At 35.7% G+C, this 17,980-nt stretch overlaps 1 protein-coding gene across 6 annotated transcripts in view; it reads left to right on the top strand.

Annotated features, from left to right (window-relative positions):
* The window catches only part of EMB3012 (embryo defective 3012), a 39,577-nt gene extending 21,614 nt beyond the window's left edge, over positions 1-17,963 (top strand). For 2 of the 6 annotated variants that reach the window (XM_029273064.2, XM_083067768.1), the window contains 19 exons: positions 9-155; positions 258-377; positions 6,369-6,488; positions 8,739-8,894; positions 8,977-9,039; positions 9,898-10,022; positions 10,467-10,884; positions 11,505-11,607; positions 11,699-11,811; positions 12,599-12,670; positions 14,969-15,044; positions 15,328-15,435; positions 15,559-15,700; positions 15,785-15,868; positions 15,958-16,165; positions 16,399-16,465; positions 16,733-16,824; positions 17,120-17,180; positions 17,289-17,963. In XM_029273064.2, coding sequence (XP_029128897.2) covers positions 9-155; positions 258-377; positions 6,369-6,488; positions 8,739-8,894; positions 8,977-9,039; positions 9,898-10,022; positions 10,467-10,884; positions 11,505-11,607; positions 11,699-11,811; positions 12,599-12,670; positions 14,969-15,044; positions 15,328-15,435; positions 15,559-15,700; positions 15,785-15,868; positions 15,958-16,165; positions 16,399-16,465; positions 16,733-16,824; positions 17,120-17,180; positions 17,289-17,650 — 2,637 coding nt within the window. In that variant the 3' untranslated portion in view covers positions 17,651-17,963. Of the gene's footprint in view, positions 1-8; positions 156-257; positions 378-6,368; positions 6,489-8,738; positions 8,895-8,976; positions 9,040-9,897; positions 10,023-10,466; positions 10,885-11,504; positions 11,608-11,698; positions 11,812-12,598; positions 12,671-14,968; positions 15,045-15,327; positions 15,457-15,558; positions 15,701-15,784; positions 15,869-15,957; positions 16,166-16,398; positions 16,466-16,732; positions 16,825-17,119; positions 17,181-17,288 lie in introns of those variants that run through there. The other 4 variants (XM_029273065.2, XR_003804870.2, XR_003804869.2 and 1 more) reach the window with 4 other exon arrangements.
* The last annotated feature ends 17 nt before the right edge of the window (positions 17,964-17,980 follow it).

Raw genomic sequence — 17,980 nt, 5'->3', positions numbered from 1 at the left:
TGATGCAGTTTGTTTACATGAATCTTCATGTACTTGTTGAGGATAGTATAATTGAGCTGGTGGATACGGATGATTTCTCGAGTCTTGTTGGTGGATATGTTAGTGCACCAAGTTTTAGAATAAAGGGGAGAAATCTTGGAATTACAACCCTTTATGTAAGTCTATTGTCAACCTCTAAAATCTTGATTTTCATCTGAATGAAATTTCTCTAGACTTTTGAAAGCTAATGTAGCTTAATCATTATTTATTGAAATCAGGTTAGGGCTGTACAACATTTGGGACATGAAATTCAAAGTCAAGCTATTAAGGTGGAAGTTTACGCAGCCCCAAGAATACATCCTCATGATATTTTCCTACTACCTGGTGCCTCATATGTGGTATGCTTTGGTACAAGTTTGACTTGAGAAGTTGAACCTTTAAAGAAACACATACTAAATTCTTCTCTTTGATTTTTGTTTTATTTTTCAGTTGGAAATAGCAATGTTGACTTTTTGTTTTTTGGAAAATAATTGCTCATAATTTATTTGATATATGAAGATTCTAGGTTTGCTAAAATTGAATAAAGTCTAGAATCTTTTAAAAAGCCTATATTACCTTGTTCTTGAACAAGTTAAGAAAAGCCAAGTAATTTAGTTATTGTTAATGAGCTATGAAGCACCAATACTTCAAGTTGCTTTATGTATACGTACACCAATATTCTGGGATACTTCATTGATATGTAAAAGTTTATGAAAATCCAAATTATCCTCCGGAGACATATAAACCTGTATAATATACAAATATGGAAATATTGTTCATTGATGAACCAAAAATAGAAATTGTCCTTTGTGGATAATGTTAAGATAATTCTGTTTAGATATACTAGTTTATCTTCTCCCAAGTCCTAGTTTAGTTTCCTTAGTCAGTTTTATCTAAATCCCTAAACTTTAGGGATTGATTATATTTTATGCCTATTTATTTTATTGTACTCATTCAGATTCATTAATAAGAAATTATTCATATTCAAGTTGGTACCAGAGCACTCTGGTCCAGGAACCCTAATCCAGCAGCCAACATCTAGGGTTTCTAGGGTTTTCGAGTTTTGTCCGCGGTTGCCGGAGTTGACACCGCTTGCACACTCAGAGGTCGTCGATCGGCCTCTCCGTCGTGAGCCACCGTCAGCCGTCGTCTCACGCGCTCTCACGCACGGTTATTGTTGAGGAAGCTCGCTGGCGCGTGGGCTTCACGCGCCGCCCTCACAGCCTCCGTTTGTGACTCGGTTCACTCCGTTGGACTCGCCGACCCTCCCTCTTCCCGTTTTGACCCTTTTCAGGTTGTGGGTCACACTCTAGGTGGTCTGTTGGTGGTCGTTTGGTTGCGGCCTCGGAGTTTCGTGGTCGTTTGGTTGCTGCCTCGGAGTTCCGTGGCTGTTTGGTTGCTGTCTCGGAGTTCCGTGGCTGTTTGGTTGCTGTCTCGGGGTTCCGTGGTGGTTTGGTTGCTACCTCGGAGTTTCGTGGTTGATTGGTTGCTACCTCGGAGTTTCTTCATGGCAGAGATTCCTAAGGAGAATCCAAAAATTGAATCTTCCAAAAGGGGGTTGGTCTCCTTTGCCTTTTCTGGATCACCTACTATTACATCTGAAAAGCTTAATGGCAAAAATTATTTGGATTGGTCCACTGCGGTTGAAATGTGGTTTTTAGGTCAGGGTCTCTATGATCATCTTACTAAAAGGGCGTCCGAAATTGATAAAGAGGTGAGAGATGAATGGCAACGGGCAGATTATCAACTTGTATCTCTATTGTGGCAGTCCATTGAGCCTAAATTAATGGTGCATTTTCGTCCGTACAAGACATGCTATGATATTTGGAAGAAGGCTCAAAATGTCTATGCCAATGATATCCAAAGAATATACGAGTCTGTTCATGGTCTGGCAACTCTTCATATGGTTGATAATGATTTGCCAACGTATTTGAATCGTGCTCAATCCACTATTGATGAGCTCAAGCTAATGTTGGTTAGTGATGATCCTCAACAAATATTAAACAAACTTGATAATATGTTTATGGTGTTTATCCTTCAAGGACTCCACAAAGATTATGGATCTGTTCGAGATCAAATCTTGACAAATCCTATCATTCCTACAGTAGAAGAACTCATAGATCGACTGATTCGGGTCCCTTCACCAGAGGCAGATCCTCACACAGAATCTGAGTCCTCTGCTTTTATCTCTAGTACAACTGACCGTGGAAGTCGAGGGCGTGGTCGAGGTCGTGGTCGTGGTAAAGGAGGTAGAGGAAACCTCCATTGTACCTACTGTCAGATAGATGGACATACACGAGACAGGTGTTATTCCTTGCATGGCTTTCCGAGCAAGACAGCTAATGTGGTTCAATCTCCAACTTCAGCTCCAGAGCTCAAGATTGAACCGGAGGGCAATCATCCAATCACATTATCTACCGATGATTACCAAGAGTATCTTCAATTGAAGGCAACTAAACAGGCCTCCTCTTCCATCACTGTTGCTCATACTGGTAATTCTACAGTTTGTCTCTCTCATTCTACTTCTATTGGACCTTGGGTTTTGGATTCCGGTGCTTCTGATCACCTAACTGGTAATGTCTCCCTTTTCCCTAACCTATCATCACCTAAAACTCCACATCATATCACTCTTGCAGATGGGTCAAAAGTTCAAGCCACTGGTATTGGCCAAATATCACCTCTCCCATCACTATCATTAAAATTTGTTTTACTAGTTCCTGGATGTCCCTTTAATTTGATTTCTATAAGTAAGTTGACTCGGTCACTAAACTGTGTCATAACCTTCACTTCTGATTCTTTCTTGATACAAGACCGGAGTACGGGACAGACGATTGGAGCCGGATCTGAATCGCATGGTCTCTACTACCTTCAACCTTCTACCTCTACCATATGTGCATCTATTGAGTCTCCTGGTTTAATTCATTGTCGCCTGGGTCATCCAAGCTTGAATAAATTAAAGAAAATGGTACCTCATCTCTCACGGTTGGTGTCCTTAGAGTGTGAGTCGTGTCAATTAGGGAAACATGTTAGAGCTTCTTTTCCTAATAGTATTAATAGTTGAGCTATGTCTCCTTTTGATGTTATTCATTCTGATGTTTGGGGTCCTAGTCGCATTCCTTCTCTTTTAGGACATAGGTATTACGTCACCTTTATTGATGATTTTTCTAGATGTACTTGGATATTTTTAATGAAAAATCGTTCTGAGTTATTCAATATTTTCCTAAGTTTCTATTCGGAGATCAAAACTCAATTTGGCAAAGTAATTCAGATTTTACGAAGTGATAATGCTAAAGAATATTTTTCAGATTGCTTCAAATCATTTATGGCTTCCCATGGCATTCTACATCAATCTAGTTGCCCTCATACACCTCAACAAAATGGTGTAGCTGAGCGAAAACATAGACATATTGTGGACACTGCTCGTACTCTTTTACTGAATGCCAATGCACCCCCAAAGTTGTGGGGCGATGCTGTCCTCACTGCAGGGTATTTAATAAATCGAATGCCATCGTCTGTCTTGAATGATCAAGTACCTCATTCCCTATTATACCCATTAGATCCCCTTTATTCTGTTCATCCTCGTGTCTTTGGCTGTACTTGTTTTGTCCATGATCTTTTCTCAGGAAGTGCTAAGTTGTCTGCTCGGGCCATCAAATGTGTGTTCTTAGGATACTCCCGTGTCCAAAAGGGGTACCGTTGTTACTCTCCTGCTACGCATCGATTTTACACCAGTGCAGATGTCACTTTCTTTGAAGATACACCATATTTTATTGCCACAGATGTCTCTCCGGTTGACTCAGATCTCCTCTCTCAGGTATTGCCTATTCTTCATTTTGATCATAGTGTGCCTCCTACCACACCTGCTACTTTAGAGGCACCAGATCCTCCCGCACTACCAGGGTCTGACCATCCTCTACACCGATTTGGGATAACCTATGAGCGCCGATCACATACTGTTGTTCCTCCCAATGATTCTTCAATTGAGCCATGTGATTCTACTCCTGCTTCAGTCTCCTTACCTACTCCGGCCTCACCTACCTCAGTTGACTTGCCCATTGCTCTTCGTAAAGGTAGTTGTTCTACTTGTAATCCTCATCCTATTTATAACTTTCTTTCATATCATCGTTTGTCTCCTACCTATTATGCTTTTGTCTCTGCTATTTCCTCTATTACCATTCCCAAGACAGTACAGGAGGCCTTAACCCATCCAGGATGGCGACAAGCAATGATTGGTGAGATGACAGCTTTAGACTCCAACCACACTTGGGTACTTGTCCCACCTCCGCCTGAAAAATCTGTTGTTGGATGTCGGTGGGTATTTAATGTTAAAGTGGGCCCTGATGGATAGGTGAATAGATTGAAAGCTCATCTTGTGGCTAAGGGATACACGCAAGTATATGGTTTGGATTACAGCGACACCTTCTCTCCAGTTGCGAAGATGGCCTCAGTTCGTCTCTTCCTAGCTATGGCTGCTATGAGGCATTGACCTTTGTTTCAATTAGACATCAAAAATGCCTTCTTACATGGTGATTTGGAGGAGGAGGTTTATATGGATCAACCTCCTGGGTTTGTTGCTCAAGGGGGGTCTGGTCTTGTATGTAAATTACAAAAGTCCTTGTATGGCCTCAAACAATCACCTCGTGCTTGGTTTGGTCGGTTTAGCAAAGTTATACAGGAATTTGGAATGATCCGCTGCGAGACAGATCACTCTGTCTTCTTTAGACGCTCATCGACACATAGATTTATCTATCTTGTTGTTTATGTAGATGATATTGTGATTACAGGTGATGATCAGGAGGGCATCAAGGCTCTGAAGCAACACTTATTTAAACACTTTAACACTAAGGATTTAGGTCCCCTACGTTATTTTCTCGGGATTGAGGTCGCTCAGTCAAAGTCCGGTATTGCTATTTCTCAGAGAAAATATGCCCTTGATATTCTAGAAAAGATCGGACTTACAAATTGTAAGCCAGTTGACACTCCCATGGATCCTAATGTGAAGCTTATGCCTAATCAGGGGGAGCCTTATTCTGACCCAGGGAGATATCGAAGATTAGTGGGAAAATTGAATTATCTCACCATGACCAGACCTGATATATCCTTTCTTGTCAGTGTTGTAAGTCAGTTTCTTAACTCTCCCTGTGAGAGTCATTGGCTTGCAGTTGTTCGAATCCTTAGATACATCAAAAGATCACCAGGAAAAGGACTTGTTTACAATGATAGAGGACATACAAACATTGTTGGATATTCAGATGCAGATTAGGCAGGTGATGCAAGTGATAGGCGGTTAACATCAGGCTATTGTGTCTTCATGGGTGGTAATCTTGTCTCATGGAAGAGTAAAAAGCAAAGTGTTGTTGCACGATCAAGTACAGAAGTAGAATATCGTGCTATGGATCACACCACATGTGAGCTCTTGTGGCTAAAATTCTTAATTCAAGAGTTGCAGTTTTGCAAGGTTGGTCATATGGAACTAGTTTGTGATAACCAGTCAGCTTTATACCTCTCCTCTAATCCAGTTTTTCATGAGAGAACAAATCATATAGAGGTTGACTGCCATTTCATCAGAGAAAAGATTCTCTCCAGTATCATCAAGACCTCCTCAGTTTGCTCCAAGGATCAACTTGCAGATATCTTTACTAAATCTTTACGAGGTCCTAGGATAACATATATATGTAACAAGCTAGATGCATATGATATATATGCTCCAGCTTGAGGGGGAGTGTTAAGATAATTCTGTTTAGATATACTAGTTTATCTTCTCCTAAGTTCTAGTTTAGTTTCCTTAGTCAGTTTTATCTAAATCCCTAAACTTTAGGGATTGATTATATTTTATGCCTATTTATTTTATTGTACTCATTCAGATTCATTAATAAGAAATTATTCATATTCAAGTGATAATTACAATAAAGGAATGTGATTGATAATAGTATTCCTATTTGTGAATAATAAATAGGATGTAATTTATGGTGACAAATTATTCTTAATTATTTTATTTTTTTTACTTTAGTAATGTATAAGAAGTATGTTCTTTAATTTGGATTTATAGAAATACAATTATATATTTATTATGTTTTATGAATTCTTATAATATTTAAAAATGTGTCTTACACGTATCATGTCTTGTATATTTTTAGAATATTTGTGTTCTCGTATCAGATATGTATCATAATAGTTCACAAGTCTTGTTTTCATGTCTTTCTCGTCTGCATCTTTCAGCATTTTCTTTTGTGATTGTTCATCTTTGCATTTTGTTATTCAATATTAGGCTGGTATGAAGTTTACATCATTGTTTTCTCCCATTTTCTTGGTTTTATGATGACGTCATGTTATTACATTTGTTTGCTTAGCTTACCATGGAAGGAGGCCCAACTCTTGGTGTTCATGTTGAGTATGAAATTGAAAATGATAAAATTGCAAGTATTGATAGATATTCTGGACGACTCTCAGCAAGTTCTATTGGGAACACTGTAAGATGAATGCGGCTCAGACTTATTATTGTTCGTTATTTTATTTAGCTATTTTTATTTCTATTTTGTTATCAGATATAGGCATTCATGCATATGCATCGTTTAGTACAAACCAATTGTTTAGTTGTTATATGAGTGGCCATGTTACTGGGACCAACAACTTGCTAACATAACATAAGTTATGCCTCCCTCAATATTATAAAATTTATGCAGGTAAAGGTCAGTTTTCAGCAGCACAATCTCTATGTTATGCTTTGTTAACATTTTATAGTCTTTTACATAGGGGGTGTCAGTCAGTTGTAAAAAAACTATTTGTTAGCCCTTGCTTTATGTACTAAGCTTTGAAGTTATAAGTCTCTTTGACTTCTTTGGCAAATAAAAAATGTTTTGCTTCCTTTTGCTTTTACACTACACTGTTGTGTGGACTGTTGAGAGAAAGCTTCACACCATTAGTACTTGAAGCTTTTTGACAAGCACCTAGCACTCAGGGAATGCTCCCTTGGTTCTTGACACTTTACAACACACATCGGTCAGTCTGTTTGGTCAGCCCCTCTGTTGGACTCCAACAACCAACTCTGCATCCAATGATAAAAGATTTAGCTATTAAGGGAGGATGAACCAAACTCTTACATGCTCCATTGAGCATCCCGTACTACTCGATGTGGGACTTAGGCAGCCCACATAATACCCGAGTCTGTGTTATTTTTGTTAATTTCTCTTACATTGAAAAGGGTTCCTCATCCTCCAAATGCTTTGTAAATTGTAATTTATTCATTTTACAACTGAAGAACCCTTTTTTAAATAATTCTCTTCATCTTCGTAGTTTTTGTCTGTTATTGAAAATGCATCTTTTAGTTTGTTGAAAGCTGAGTTATCCTCGCAAGCTTGGATGTTGGAACAATGATGTAAATGTTTTAGGATCAAGAAGGAAACTCTTGTATTGTAGTTATGAGCTATATTTATAATTGTGTAGTGCATGTGCTTAGAGGTTGCTGCTTGGTGTCAGAACTACTTTGAATTTTTTTTTGCCACCCAATTCCTATGGGATAGACTTATTCTAGTGGTATCTTGGTGGAGCTCTGCAAATAGGATCAAGAAGGAAACTCTTGTATTGTATTTATGAGCTCTATTTATAATTGTGTAGTGCATGTGCTTGTAGGTTGCTGCTTGGTGTCAGAACTTCTTTGAATTTTTTTTTTGCCACCCAATTCCTATGGGATAGACTTATTCTAGTGGTATCTTAGTAGAGCTCTGCCAATGATGTGTTTTTGAACGGGTGTCAGTGCATGTTGGCAGGTCAAATGAGGGTTGTTGAGGTAGGGATATATCACATAAGATTTATTGAACTCACTATCCATTCATAATCATGTCACGTTTTTCACTACCCTGACACTATTTTATTATGGGATTGACCTTGAAACTAACTGTTTAGCTCTTCATTAAACGGCACAAATTCAACATGCCTTTCCACACTTAATCTGTTTACTTAATCAAAGAATGATCCTGACTACCTGTTTAATCAATTTATTTTCAAAGAATCCGTATTTCACATAGGTTAGTAGTTCATAAGACAAAATGAGTCAAAAGATATAATTGCTTAAGCTTTTGGGAAATCTGTTTATTATGGGATTAGCCTCTTTTGATCAAATGATTAGGGTTTTGATCATTGCTTCCCTGTTCTTCATAATAAACTAATTTGCATCAATAAACTAGGCTGTGTGTTGTGCACACTTCAAGCCCAAAACTCTAGGGAAAGGACCATGTTGGATATCACTAAACCATTATTGGGTCTTTAACAAATCACTTAAGCTTTAGGTGTTTTAGTTTTTCACAATACCAATTTGAGAAGGGCATTTTGGATTGTATGCCTCATCCTATAACTCAAAATGCTTATTAGTCATGTCTGTTTGGTTGACCATTTTTTTCCAATCCCATTTTTGCTGCACTTGATCCTTTTTTAGTGTTGACTCTCGATTTAAAGTTGTATTCATGTTAGGGTCAATAATTTTCATCCCTATTCTTTATCTGATTTTGCAGTGTATATTATATATTCTGTATATGTACTCTTTCCTTTTCCATCTTTAAATCATTTTTCATGGAACACGTGATAGTTATTTCAAATGTTTGCTTCAAAGAAAACATTTGTATATATTTATTTCTTCAACAGTTTGTGTGTTATTCTTTTTACATTTATCATATCTGGTTGGGGTAAGATATTTGTCTAATGCAAGATATACTTATTATTGTCAGACAATTATTGCTAGCGTCTTTGTAAATGGTAATACTGTGATTTGTGAAGCACGGAGTATTTTAAGGGTTGGAGTTCCGTCTACAGTCACATTATATGCACAGAGTGAACAACTTGGGGTTGGCCTCAAATTGCCAATTTATCCGTTATTTCCTGAGGTGACAGTTAAAATCAAAATAAAGTTTCTATTATTTATATATTTCAAATCTTAATATTGGTGAACTTTTTCTGTTTTGTCAGGGAACTTTGTTTTCTTTCTATGAGCTATGTAAAAATTACCAGTGGACTATTGAAGATGAAAAGGTTTGGCTTTATCTTCAAACTAGTATTCTAGCTCATGCAATGCACAAGATAAATGTTATTTTATATATCTATAATTTATAAGAATAGACCCTAAAAACACTGTCGTTCAAGATAACAATTATAATTTATAATTTATATATGTAAAGGGAATTATCTTTTCATTTCAAACTGCATCAAGGAGCACCAAAGAATTGTAACTCTAGGACACACTGTATACAAAAGTTATACTCCTAGTAATTGAAAATTTGAAATTCCATCATGTCCTAGGAATTATATTACAATTAAGAAAAATACAAAAACATTAAATTCAGAAGTAAAGTGTGTTGTGCTCTAAATAGTAAAGAAACAATTGATTGAAAACAAAGCTCTTACAGCTCCTCCCGAAACTTTTCTTTGTTGTATTTGAGTGTTTGTTGTTCCTATCAACCCCAAAATGGAGCATTGCAAACTTTGCAAAATTTGTGGTGCTAGTAATGGAACTGCTAATTATCAACTATCTGACCATCTGCCTTGCATTTATCCCCAAGCTACCACAACTGTTTTTGTTATTTCTACAATTATCAACTGAGTCTATTGCAATACTCAGCTCTATTCTCAAATCTCAACCTTAACTATGGCAGCTACCAATGCTAATGTGTAAGCTACTATAGTTAACAAACTTGGCAGAAATATCAACTTTCAACACCCTAGAAATCATATGCCAAAAAGATACTATAAACATTTGCTTGACTGCACGAAGATGACCTTCCATAGTAATCTGTCTGTCATTGCACACTATATATTTTTTGGCAAGTCCGTTTCCTCCTAAGAAAATCATACACAAAGGTAGTCTAAAGAATTTTGTACTTGTTTCTTTAGGTATTGAGCTTCAAGGTGGCAGATACATTGCATGGGGAAAGTATCAATACTGCTTCAGCCGGAAGTCAAGTTAATGATTATTTTGATGAGAATGATATTGGTTTTATTAACGTCTTGTATGGAAGGTATTAAGTAATGCAACATTTTTGTTGAGAATAATATCATGTGATAAACATGTAAAATGTGTAATAGTACTTTAGTCTTTTGGATATACTATATAATTGCTCCTACCTTCCAGTATATCATATTTGTAAGTCCATTGTCCAAATGATTTTCACTTTTCTTTTACTATCTATTTCTTAAATATCTGAATCCAAATAATGGTCTATTATGCTTCCAGTTATCATGTATCATTGGTGTAGAGTATTTTCATGATTTATGTTGGTTTTCTGTAGTTTTTTATTTTTATTTTTTATCTTTTCATGATGTTGCTGAAATTAGTTCCTTGTAAGAGCTATGTAAAAGTATACATAAAATTGACAACATGTCAAATTATAAATTATTACAAACAATGTGATAAGTAGAGTTGAGGAATCTGTGATTCGGATCCAAATATTTTGTTTTTTCAGATCTGCTGGCAAGACCAATGTTGCTGTGTCTTTCTCGTGTGAACTTTCAACTTCTGGGTCAAGGACACAATCAAGGTTTTACAATTCTTCTTTATCAGTAACAGTGATTCCTGATCTTCCGCTGGCTTTGGGAGTCCCCATCACCTGGATTCTTCCTCCATATTATACAATGACAAGTCCTCTGCCATCATCATCATCATCAGAATCCTATTCACAATATGATAGTCGGAATCGTAGAGGAACCATCAGTTATTCTTTATTGAGAAGTTTGGAGAAAAATGAAGCTCTGCAAAAAGAGGCCATATTCATTGATGGGGATAGAATTAAAACAACCAAAAGTAATAATCTTGCTTGTATTCAAGCTAAAGATCGTACAACAGGAAGAACAGAGATTGCTTCCTGTGTCAAGGTTGCTGAGGTATGGAATTTAATCTTTCGCTGTTTCACTACTGAATTTTGGGGCCACTTGTTGGCACTCATTTGAGAGTACAGCTTTCCAGCCTTGGGGCATGCTGGTTTATGCTAGAGCTGACTCTCTTTTACAGGTGTTGACTAATAACTTTATACAATGGATATATAAAATAATCTGTACGTTGTTTTCATTGTGGTAAGAGACTGTGCATTGTTTCCAATAGAAATTGAAATCTAGTGTTTAATATATAATTTTAAAAAGTTGTGTATTTATTTGTCCATATTATAGTTCATGCGTCGCATGTGTGTGTATATATATTGCAAATTAAAACACATTGATTTAAAGGAATTTTAAAGAGGGAGGTTGGATATTTATTTATTTAACGAGTCATTGATGGATTGGATTTTTTAATGGATGATAAATGAATTAATGGTTTGTTTCTGGTCCATTCATTATTGTCAATCCATATACCATCCATTTTCCTTTCTTTTGTCTTGGTGCCTGTTTGTTATCAGCAGAATAAGTATCTTTTTTATTAAACATGTTATTTGCATTCTGGATGTATGTTATTTGTTTGGGACTTCTAATTCACAATTTCACATCATAAATTTCTTTGATATGATCAGGTGACTCAAATTAGAATAGCCAGTAAGGAGGCTCTGCTCAATGTAATTAACCTTGCTGTTGGTGCAGAACTTGATCTTCCAACAAAATTTTATGATGCTATAGGTATCAATGTCTCCTTGGTAATGAATAACATACAGGAACTTTTAAACTGAAAAGTACTCATCTTTTATTGTGTCTTACTGTGGTTCAACAGGAAATCCTTTTCATGAAGCATACAATGCAGTGCCTTTTTATGCTGAAACTAACTACCCTGATGTTCTCTTCTTAAACAAAACAGCTGATGGAAAAGGGAATGTCCATATCAAGGTTTGTTGATGACTTTTATTATAAATCATTATTCTTGGTTGCCTTATTCTTTTAATTTTGAGCAACATAGCTGCACAAGAATCTGTAGCTTGCACAATCACAGGTTTTTGCAATTATGGTTTTTCCTTTTATTTTTTTTATTGAAAAGTGTCACATGGGGCTTTGGTCTTTAATGAAGCTAAGCCTGCATAGTGTTATCGAGATCAGGCTTATTTAATGTACTTTATTCATCCTTGTGATTCAACTTGAATGCTTCGTTTGAGAAGATAGAAAGAAAGTAGCAAGAAAAAGAGTAGATTTTGAGGGTTGTTTTGTACAAGAGAAATATGAAAGTGAAGAGAAAGAAAATGAATTCTTATAAAGCAAACAGTTATGTCGCTATTAAAAATAGAGATAAGGGTATTTCATGAAAGATGCAAAACATTGTTTCTCTCCCTTTCTTTTCTTGACTCATGAGACAAGAAAATAAAGAAGTGGTGGATTCCACTAATATATATATTTTTCTCATCTATTTCTCTCCTGACAAATTAGGAGAGTTTATCCTTTTTCACCTATTTATCCCCCCCCCCCCTTCTTTCTCCCTTTATCTCTTTCAGCTCTATTTTATCTCTACCAAACACAGAAGAATAGAACCTATTTGTGAGTGCATGACTTTAGAATATACTATATTTGTTTAGAGACTATACAGATTTATGATTCTGGTATTTTCAATTAGTTTAATATCTATAGAATTGCTTAGCTTAGCTAACTTTGTGGAATTCTTGTCCTGACTGACTGATGGTTGAAGGCAATTCGGCACGGTAAAGCTCTTGTGCGTATAACAATTAGTGAAGGCCTGAAAAAATCAGATTACTTGCTGGTGAGTATTTGCTTTTTTTTTTTTTTCTCTCCAAAAACCTGCTCCAAAGTAATTTACTGTTCTACATACATATCCTGCTCCAAAGTAATTTACATTTCTATATACATATCTTGATATCGTATGCTGTATGCAAAATATTTGGAACCTATATTTAATGATAATAATATGGGAATAATTTCATGCTGATGTACCTAAACAGGCTTATAATTTTGTTCGAGGTGATTTACCTTTTCAGAACCTAGTTAATCTTGCAGGTTCAAGTCTGACTGCTAAATGTCTGTTGGCATTTGCTAGTGACAGTTATTTAGAGAGTTAGTTGGGCTGCGATAATTAGAAGAATGAAGGCATGTTGCCTATAAATAAGAAGAGGTCAAGAGAAAGACCATATTGTCATTTGTGAGAGAATTGGGGTCTTTGGGCATTAGAAGATGAATACCCTCTAAGTTCTGCTGTTTCTTTGTAATTGGGGTTTACCCCTATTTGGCTATTTCTTCTCAATAGGATACCTGGATTTTTTCAGACTTCCTCTCTTCTATTTATTTGCGTTTCCTTCTAAGAAACAAAAGCTTAGATTCAACCTAATGATCAGTAGATGTGATAGCCATCTAACATGATCAAGTCAATAACATTTCCACTGTAGCCATGCATAAATGTTAATTGAAATCATCACCAAATGACAAGTATTCAGAGAAATTTTAATAATCAAACCCCCCTTCTTTTTCCCTCCACATAGCTTTTGCTATCAATAGGATACCCAATCCTTATGTTCTGGTTTCTTTCACTCTTTTTTAGCTTTATTATTCAAAAAATCATTATCATATGTAATTTTTTGAAAAACTAGGTGGTGTTTGGTTTGCTTTCTTTTCAGTTAATATATTGTTGTTTATATTTATAAAAATGTGTCAGGGTCTAGGTCAGGAAGAATGTGGTAAGTAAGGATTAGAACCCGATTCTGTTAATTAACGGAATAACTTCTTGTATTCGGTAATTGAAAAAGGGATGAGTTATGAGAAGGAAAATGGGAGGGAGTCTAGGTCCCTTGAATACTTGGGAGAGGGAGGGAAGTCTCTGTAAGAAATATCTTTACTATGTCACGTTGATACATTAGCGGTGATTGATTCTTTAGTAATAAAGAATAAACTATTACCACATTTTCTGGTCCAGTTTTATCAAAGTGTCACTGTTTTTAACTTTTTGGTAGAGTATATGAAAAATATTCAGCAATATCTTGATTTTATCATAGGATTGGTTTCCATGGGCTTGTTCGATTAAATTTTTTGAAAAAGAGATTTTGTTTTTTTAAAAAAAACCTTGTACATGCGTAAGATTGTTATAATTTTGAGTTCTGAAAACTTTTATAGAAGTTTCTTTTTCAAAAAAAGTTTAAGATGTTTTGAAAACCCATCTATTGTTTTTATGGTGACATTTATTAATATGCTAATAAGTATTTTGTAACAAAATGTGAATTTTGAATATCATCTTCCAAACAGGATCCATTGATTTTTCATTCACAAGCCTTTGGTTTCCCACCATCCCACTATTCACATAACCACCATCTTCTGTCTATTTTCATAATTTTGTAACCAAACTTATTTTTTCTTTCTTTTGTTTTTATAAACAGACTTTCAAAGTATTTTAAAAAATAGATTTTTTAAAAACGAAAAAAAAATTAATTAACCTGTATATTTCTTTATTATCTCACATGTTTCCTTATTTAACTAGATTTAGAAGTCTAGTACAAGTATGAATAAGGATTGGTGTTTTGTCTTTTGTAACTACAAAATGTCATATATCAAGTCAATATCAATTTCAATGTATCCTTTGCTCCTTCGATACCTATATCCCCATAATTTCACATTCCTATGCTAATAATAAGATTTTGTTGTTTTTACCATTTTGTTTGCAAATTCTTGGAAATAAGAAACAAAATTAAAACTAGGTGATTTTTTTAAAGTAATTATCATTGAAAATATATCAACAAAATTTGAAAAAAAAAAAAAACACCCCTTAAACATTTAAAGATCAACTGATGGGCAGGCTTTCTGAAAGTATGTAAGTGATTAGCTCAATGACTGGGAAACATTATGATTAATGACTACAGAATCAAACCGAACACTGGAGCTTATGCCTGATGTATGCGTTTTTACCATGATATATTTCTCATTGCTACCTGCTCAATTGTCCCTTTGTGCAGTTTATAAAATACCTTACATTCACTATTTTGCCTTGTATTCATCTTGCCTCCCCACTTCCTATGTCCTTTTCCACTATCTGAATCCCTTTCCTTTGTTTTTTCAGATTAGAGTGGGTGCTCATATACATCCTCAAAATCCAGTTCTTCATGTAGGAAGTCCTCTTAACCTAAGCGTTAAAGGTGTGGCTGCTCTGAATAGTTTCTGTTAATTTATTCTTCTAATGTTGTCTTCTATTCATGAACAGTTTTCATTTTTTTAAAAAAATTTGTTTGTCAAAGATGTAATGAAACTATTCATTTACATTCACATAACATTAAGATTTTGGGAGAGTTGATATGTAAACCTGGCATTGTAGTTGACAGTTATTTTCAATTGCTTAAATGAGTTTGAGTTCAGAACATCTAATCTTTTCCTTTTACCAAATCTTCAGGAATGATAATGCATTCTATCTTTAAGTTTCAGGTTTGAGTGATACAGTTTCTGGACAGTGGTTTACCACAAATGGAAGTATAATCTGGGTTGATACATTATCTGGGATGGCCAAAGCTATTGGGGAAGGTTCAGCCCAAGGTGCTGAATAGCAATATTTAAGTACAGAAAATGAACTTTTTAATTGTCATTCTCTGGAGTTTTTTCTTTATAAACAATTATTATTTGCACAATTCCCTTGCTGAAATACGTTATTATGAACAGTATCTTTCCATTACGGAAGATCAAAACTGCAAACAACAATTACAGTGTTGAAAGGAAATTATTTTTCCGTGGAAGCTCCAAAAGAGATGTTAACTAATGTTCCATACCCCTCAAAAGGATACAATTTCTCCGTGAAATTCAGGTTTGTAAATTATAACTCCAGATTTTAACTTGGTTTGAATGACATCAGTCTTAACAACTTCTCTGACTGTATTTATTGTGATAGTAATTCCTACAGTGAAATCCTTGGTGCACCGGGAGGAAACAAGAGAATTTTATTCAATTGTAGAGTAGATCCGCCATATGTGGGGTATAAATCCTTATTCATTTATCTTGTATGATGACTCTTTAAATGATCAATTCATTCTTAGATATATCTTGTACGTTCTTTCTCTGAAGGTACGTGAAGCCATGGCTGGATCTGGACTCTGGCAACTCATATTGCTTATTTTTCCCTTACTCTCCAGAGCATTTGGTGCACTCAGTACATAAGATAGAAGGCATGAGGCCCGATGTATCGCTCACCATTTCAGCTTCTCTTGAGGAACAGGAACATGTTTCTGGATCTGCTTCAGCACTTTTTATTGGAGGATTTTCTATAATGGAGGTATGACATAATAACAAAGCTAAAACTTTCCCGTTTTATTGCTTGGAAGTATATCTGAATGAAGTGAGTGTTTGATTTATTAAGGGGGTGCATTATCTTGATCTGGATTCTTGATCAATTTGCTCTCCTTTATGCTTGTTTTGTGCCAAATTGCCCCCTCAAAATCTGATTGTGGAACAAACTATACAAATTTAATTTATTATGTTAAAATTGTTTTGTTCCCCCTTGCACAGAATTCAATGCAGCTGAATCTGACACCAGGATCTAACAAAACTTGCATTACCATCTTGGGAAATACAGGTAACGTGACATTCATTTCTTTTCTTGTGTGATTACCTTGTTTTGTTGCTTGATTATCCATACTATTATCAGAAGTTCCCCCTCTATTTCTTCCTTTATAGAAAAAAAATTTTAATGTGGTTAGGCGGGTGATGTGAATCATTCTGAAGGGTCTCATGGATATTCCTAGCTATGATGTTCACTTATTGTTGAGAGCATAGTTGCTACAAATATTTCCTGTCTTCTACCATATGTGCGAGGTTAAACCTATTGTCTGTTTTATTATAGATGTTGAAATTCACTGGCATCACCGAGATTTGATTATGATCAGTCTCATCCATAAAGAAGATATTGGCATTCGAGGGTTTGCACAGTATGAGGTGAGTACTTCCAATGGGTTTCATCATTTACTCAAATCTAAATTTGAAATTATTGTAGTGTAGCCGGTTTTTGTTTTTTGTTTTTTTACTCTCTCTAGTTGGGTCAGAAAATGCATTCTCCACGAGCCTTGCATTTCTTTTTCTTTTTGCTGCAATTCGATGCTAAAATCACCTGAAAAGTTGCACAACTGTCCAGTGAACTGATCCCATTACTAGAAATGCACTAAATCTTCTGATTTTGGATTTAAAATATATTCGTACGAATCGTACTTATCTTTCTCGTCCATATCTCCAGGTCAAACTGCTGAAAGCGAAGAGGTTCAAAGACAGAATCATCATCACACTCCCTGCTAATGGTTACATATTCCCGAAGCTTAATATGACTTGATTTCCATCATCAGTTTATAAATTGTTTTTAAAGTTGGAGGATCACAAGTTTAATCTTTCCTTTCTCTGTTTTACAGGCCAGAGTGCAGAAATTGACATCAACCATGAACCTGAGGAAACAGCACCATCCAGCTTAACCATAAACAGAGCCTTCTGGGCTAGCATCCTGGGGTGCTTTCTGCTGTTGATTTTATCAGTCGCCATCTTCACACGTTTCTTGGACAGACCAGAGAGATCTCAGCAAACAAGTTCTTCAGTTGCTACAACTACAAGCATTGCAGCGCCTACAACTCCTGATAGAAGCACCCCATCTGTTGTAAATGACATGTCTCCCCGAACACCTCAACCATTTGTAGACTATGTGAGAAGAACCATTGATGAAACTCCATATTATAAGCGAGAAGGGAGGAGAAGGATTAATCCACAGAACACATATTAGACTTGTGGCTTATCACTGGAACAATGATTCATACCTATCACTGCTCTCACTTTCCAGGCTGACACGAACAAGGTCCTCACTTGCAATAACTAATGTATGATTTTCAAACTTACAATTTGGTTAACTATGTCTAGTTGTGTAAATTTAGAAATGTATGCTATCATTCTTTCATGATCACGTTAAATATTTATCTCCTCATTAGGTTAGTGCAGTAGTTGCATTACCATTAGTGCAATTTAAATTGTGATTTAACTTGTGAAATCTGCTAAAGGTTGTTAATTCCCAAAGTTTTATCTAAAGGATGCTGCTACAACATTGTCTCGTGTTCCA

This window comes from Cajanus cajan, chromosome 2 (genome assembly GCF_000230855.2).
Source record: "Cajanus cajan strain Asha chromosome 2, NIPB_CcT2T_4, whole genome shotgun sequence".
Lineage (NCBI taxonomy): Eukaryota > Viridiplantae > Streptophyta > Magnoliopsida > Fabales > Fabaceae > Cajanus > Cajanus cajan.
This window is presented reverse-complemented; position numbering and strand designations above follow the sequence as displayed.